This window comes from Acanthaster planci, linkage group LG05, assembly GCF_054643075.1.
Source record: "Acanthaster planci isolate LZ-2023a linkage group LG05, COTS_SCS, whole genome shotgun sequence".
Classification (NCBI taxonomy): domain Eukaryota; kingdom Metazoa; phylum Echinodermata; class Asteroidea; order Valvatida; family Acanthasteridae; genus Acanthaster; species Acanthaster planci.
The window spans coordinates 21996196-22002135 of NC_141781.1; the positions used below are offsets into that span (position 1 = coordinate 21996196).

General features: G+C 44.3%; 1 protein-coding gene across 2 annotated transcripts; it reads right to left on the minus strand.

The window, feature by feature from the left end:
- Window positions 1-629: 629 nt before the first annotated feature.
- Window positions 630-5317, minus strand: LOC110989879 (neogenin-like). Of its 2 annotated transcripts, none has more exons than XM_087137376.1 (2): window positions 5302-5317; window positions 630-2753 (listed from the first exon to the last, which is right to left on the minus strand). In XM_087137376.1, the coding sequence occupies exon 2, from the start codon at window positions 2705-2707 to the stop codon at window positions 1094-1096; it is 1614 nt and encodes a 537-aa protein (XP_086993502.1). In that variant the 5' UTR covers window positions 2708-2753; window positions 5302-5317; the 3' UTR covers window positions 630-1093. The 2 variants fall into 2 exon arrangements, with proteins under 2 accessions (XP_086993502.1, XP_022110258.2); XM_022254566.2 differs by lacking the exon at window positions 5302-5317 and adding an exon at window positions 3133-3270.
- Between the last annotated feature and the right edge of the window lie 623 nt (window positions 5318-5940).

Consider the following 5940-nt stretch of genomic DNA (forward strand, 5'->3'; position numbering starts at 1 on the left):
TGTGTGTTGTACGCTGTGGCCAGCTTCTCACTTTTTCTATAGGGATGTACAGTCAATACGTAACAGGAAGTCGATGAGCAGTCGTTACCGGCAGACTGCTATAACGAGCCGTGACTCTTACAGGTTGATAGTTTGTAAAGAGAATTCCCCAAAATGTAGGTGAGTGTGTGTAGTGACACATCTAGCAACACTATAAAGAGAATTGAAGTAACATCCTCAAACTGATTTCTGTATTAATTCATTTTCTGGGAAGGTGGCTTCTCTTTCCCTTTGAACGCACTCATATACATTATTGAATGTATACTTGTAAGGTTTATTGGGATAGGGTCATTTTACCTTTGTTCGTGCTTTAGTAGAGTTTTACAGTGGGGGAAAATCGAGAAAATAAATGCGTCGATCGCCAACTTTTTCAACCTGTGAACGTTCTAAAAGATTTTTTGTAGGAACATGTCTCGACAGTTATCCCCTAAAGTGGAAAGCGAATGATGGCGAGAAGTTTGGTAACATTATTAAGAATGAATGACTTTTTTTGACTGTACAACAAATATTCCGGTGACTTCAAGTCATACTTTGAAAAAAAAGTAGAACATTTACATTATGCAAGTTCCGGACTTTCCTTGAACAGCTCATAATTATCACCCATGTCTTTAATCTATGTACACACCTGTCGTTTATATCGGATTCTGTCAGTCTTATTAGCCACGAAATAAAATTTATATACATCTTAATATCTTAATACTTTCACTGATCAATACACTTGTTAACTTGCGTTATCTTAGTACATGTAGTCTGATAGCCCGTCGCTATTGTGACCAGTAGGGACAGTCAAAGACTGTCAAAATTGTCCAAATCAATGCAACATCCTGACTGTTTCCCAGTGATGACGTCACATAGTTGCTCATGAATATGGAAATTCACATTACCGTAAATAAAAACACAAGGATGCCAAAAAATGACTTCCAAAATTGCAAAACAAAGCGTGAAAATAATGGAAACATTATGTTGCATATTCAATGGTTACACAAGTATAGCGAAGAATGGAATTGCGGGATACACTGTCCTACTTTTTTACGGATTGTTACTTGTCCATTATTCATCCAGTTATTTCTAAGTAAACAGGGTTGCTAGCTATTGTAGGTCTTTTGCAGTAATCATTGGAATAAGGCATCTCGTATTCCCAGCACATTTCATCGTCCGATTGCGGTGGCTTGGGTACTGTTGGCAGAACGTTGCCTACTGTCTCGTAGTCACTCGAGCTACCGTTGATATTCGGTTTCTGCAGCATCGCGTAGCCGTCCTCCGACACCTGCACGCCATTTTTGGTTCTTTGGTGTGCGGTCGGCTGGCCTGTCCCGTTCGAGCTCGGAGTCGATTCTTGCTGATTCTTCCTGCGCGCTTTCCTGTTTTTCTTGACAATGTAAACGATAAGGATGATTGCTAGGGCACTGACAGCGAGGCCTGCCACCGCGCTGACAATGATAAGTTCCATCGACATTTGGTGAGTCGTGTCGTTTGTCCCTGACTGGTTGGTGGACTGACCAGTAGATGCAGGTGACACCGACAATGACAGTGACACGTCTGATGTTGATGGTGTCGTCGGCTGAAGTGTAGTCATAACGACCACAGTTTCTTGAACTCCGTTGACGTCGATCCTTGCCTCAGCCCGACCAATTGTTCTACCATTAACATTAAGCTCACAAGCCACCACGGCGCCATTATCTGATTCTCTGATCTGTCCCATCGTCAGACTCTTCGTGTCCATTGAGATTACGAATCGTTCTCTACCGTTGTTCTGGACGGTTTCCCCGTTCAGGGACCAGGTGTAGCGGCTCTCGGCCGGAATGGCGCCCTCCGCCTCGCAGGCAAACGTCGTGCCGCCTCGCAAGTCCAGGGACGCCGAATCGGGCATGATTCGAACGTAGGGAGGCGCGCTGGCGGGCGTTAGGCGACAGGATCGCGGAGCGTCCAGGGCTGGACTATCCGCGTAACAAGTGAATTCCTGGTCAATGTCTGATTCCTCAATGACCAAATCCACCCTGACAACTCCGTCGCGGCTTACACTCGGTTCCAAGGCGGTCTGGCCACGCTTCCACGTCAGAGACGCCGTCGGGATGCCCCCCGAAGACGTGCACATGAGATGAACAGCATCCCCAACCCTGAAGAATCCAGGAATCGCCGTTGAGGAGTCATCTGTAGGTGTCATGAAACAAATCGGTGAGGTGATATCAGGGGGAAGCACTACTTGGAGTTCCGCTACTTCCGAGATGACGCTTGATGTCGTCTCATATCCACATCTGTACGTCCCAGAGTCTGTCCGATGGGCATTAGTGATTCGCAGGCTGTACTCGCCTCTTCGCCGACTGCCAACGATACTGTACTCACCAGATGCTGGTGTGGCCCCGACCTCAATGTTTCTATCCCGGCTGATAGCCGTCAAAGCACCGTCCATCCCGACGCGGTACCACCGGATCTTCTCAGCGAGTGATTTGCCTCCCACTCTGCACCCTAACGTGGCTGTCTCTCCCTCTCTAACCGTAGTGATCTGTGGGTCTGTGCTAATCGATATCCCCGTGGCTCCTTTGCTGCAGGCAATCAGGAGAAACAGCATGAAAGCTCCGTGCACAGATCTGTTGAAATACCCCATGGTGAACTTAACTTCATTCGCTCGCGAAATCCAGAAATGAAACAAAGGCTGCAGGTCCACCATCTATGATGCGTATGATTGTTGTGCAGGTCGATTGTTTGAGCTGTCCCTGTAATAAAAGACAACATCCTTTTTCCGTAAACTGTCCATCACACCATGTCATTGCGTGGTTTTCCGGTATTTGATAACTAACAGCAATGATGTCACGGGCAACTGGTATGGTCGAGTTTACACCCCCATAACCCTGGCATACGGTGTGCGTGTAGCATGCCATCTATGCAATGACACGGTTTTAAAGCAACAGAAGAATTGTCAGAGGTATATTCTTTTCATTCCTTCTTGACAAAATGACAAAAAATGACAAAAAGTGCTGCATTGGATCCCTTCATTTTTACTAAACAAGAAACAGAACAAGAATCCGAGGAGTGTGATATCTAACACAGGGGACGCTACATGAGGTCATGTGCCTTGTTTCACAAAGGACGAACCTGGTTTTCATTGAGATTGCTTGACAATATCTGTTTCGAGCTAGCTGGCCGGCTCTAATGGGAACGATTTCCAAGCGGGGATTTTCTGTTTCCATTTGTTGCTGTTTGAGCCAACATCTGAAACAGTGGTGTCATCATTTCGCGTGCCAACTGCCAGACACAATGCATCCCGAACTCCTAGTGGACTGTGAGCTCAACCACCAAACAGTCGTCGAGCTTATATTGAAGCGGATGCGTCACTTTGAGCCAATGGTAGGCCTTTCATAAAAACTGTATGACCTTATATGGCCATTTTACTTCCTGTTGCTTGCCAAGCACGGACTGAGAGTGGGTTCTGGAAACAGGATTGTTGTACCATTGTGACAAGACATAAATCAAAATATGAAGTATGGCGTGGGATTTCAAGAAGTCCGTTTTTGAAAGACTATTTGTATGTGAGGTAATGTATTTACAGAGAAATATGAAAAACATTTTGACAGACCCTAGTTAAGGTTCTCGGAATTCCTTCAATCACCGTTGAAAACACCATTGTCACCACAAACAGAATTCACATCTAACTATTATAACCGAAGTTGGCTTTATTTTGTTTTTGGTCGTGAAGTTTCGGAGAAATGTTTGCTACAGAAGTCTTAATTACATTGGTAAAGTGTGGGGGGAAAATAGATTCTGCCAATGCGCAGCTGTGCCTTCACCCCAGAAACAGTCGGTAGGGGAACATTATCCATACTCCATATACATTTTGGCTGCTCATTTGCTATGGGTCCTGCATGCCACTTGACATCAATACAGTGACGTAATGTGATTGACAGATTTACACAACAATGCGTGAAACCGCAGTTATTGCAAATGCATTGTGGTTTGTAATGTTATGTCGGTGCGTAACCCTTGTATATCGTTCAGTGCGCAAAATACACTGACATAATTATTGGGAAAACTTGACCGCATAGTCACGTTCCCTGGTGGCCTGAGGGTATACCAAACCTATGCAAACATTTGTATAACAAAAGTAATGTCACTTGAATCAGTTCATTAAATACATGTAAGTGAAGTCCTCGAATTCAATTCTACAAGTGATAAAAATGGTGAAAATGAAAAGTTACTGTAATTGTGTGGTTCTCTTCTAAGAAAAAAACAGTTTTATTCAATCATCGTTGAAATCAGTGCAAAATTATGACAAACATTTTTATCGCTTGTCACTCCCGGGGCTTTCTTGAGTTAAAATGTTTAGCGACAGACTGCAGGTAGCAAAAGAGTTAATTAATTTGGACGACGTCACACCCATACCTTGCATAATTTGGAATAAAAAATCAGTATCTATCCTAGTTTAATCCTAAAAAAAGGTACAAGGTTCTCTGGAAGCATGGTGGCATTTGTTTAACGGTGACGTCGAAGCAAGAAAGAAAGGCAGGGGGCGCACTTTGCACCGACTGACGTTTTTGAACCACCCGTATGTTTCTAACTTTGTTTAGCGTTGAAGCGTCATTCAGGTAATCCGCCGAGCCAAAACCACTTGGAAGTATTGTCAGGTGTATTATGTCCCAGGAACTGCAATGTAGTTGGTCGGCCAGGTTTGTTAAAAAAATAACGGGCGCCCAATTGGGCGTCCTAAGAGCATTGCTCTGCACTACACTTTATTCGCCGTTATAGCTAATTGTCTACACCTAAGACAAGCATCATCAACTCCATGGCAACAGTACCGGTGCGAACTGTCGTTTGGCCACCAGTCATATGCTTCTTTTTTTTTCTTGGCCAATGACATGTCACAATAATCATTATTTTCATGTAAACGGTTCCTTCCTCGCAGATAAACTGACTACCTACGGATAACCAAATGGCGACCCTGCCATGGGGCCTTGTTCCAAAACGGTCGACGAGATGGTCCGATCGTTCGGGTGACGTTCACTTTATATCATCTCACCCACAGATTCTGAATCCTTATTGGCCGAAAGCTACTTTTCTCATTGCATTCTTTACTTTTGCTAATTTTTTTTCACGGCCAAAGAGCTAATTATAATAATAATAATAATAATTGAACCTTTTTATGCGCCGTTTCCATAAAAAAAGATCAACGGCGCAGTACAAGTTAACGTAAAAAATAATTAATTTAAGACATGAAAGGATAAGGATAAATGAACATGGATAAATGAATGAATGTCACCGCGCTCGTACCCAAACTGCAGTAGGGGGATACGTCTGCCCCGACAACAGGGAGAAAACCCTGCTGGCATCGGTGATGTCTCGATCTTTCCCGGAGACAGATGCCTCTAACTGTATCCGTAGCGACCATGGTAATGTATGCATAGCAACCAATGTACACACGTTGACTGCTTTAGGTGTAGTCAAACCAGCCTCTGGGAGTGATCCACGGGAGCATTCTATTTCCCTGAAGCGAAAAGTCGCACGAACTTGCTCACAAATGATGGGTGACGCGTGTCATTGCGTGCCATGGAATGGGAACTCGACCAGGATCTGTTTTTTGCGGTTTCGGCATAATTGATTGGTCAGCACAGTTTGTTCTTGCTATTGTCAAATTGTTCCGGAGAAATGACGCTGGCCCGCCGACAAATATAGACACCCAAGGACGTACAGTGGTCACATAATGGTCCACGTTCCTCAGTCATTGTGGTCCATTTTCAAAGCGGAATGGAACCCTTTTTCGGGACTAATCCGAGCCATTTGTGGTTCTTGGTCTTGATCGAGGGTTAAACGGATCACCGAGGGAGAAACTATGAGCATGGCAATTGTCCGTTCAACAATCCATTATTCTGCGTCGATGGAGCAGGGGTATTTTAAGCTATCATATCATCG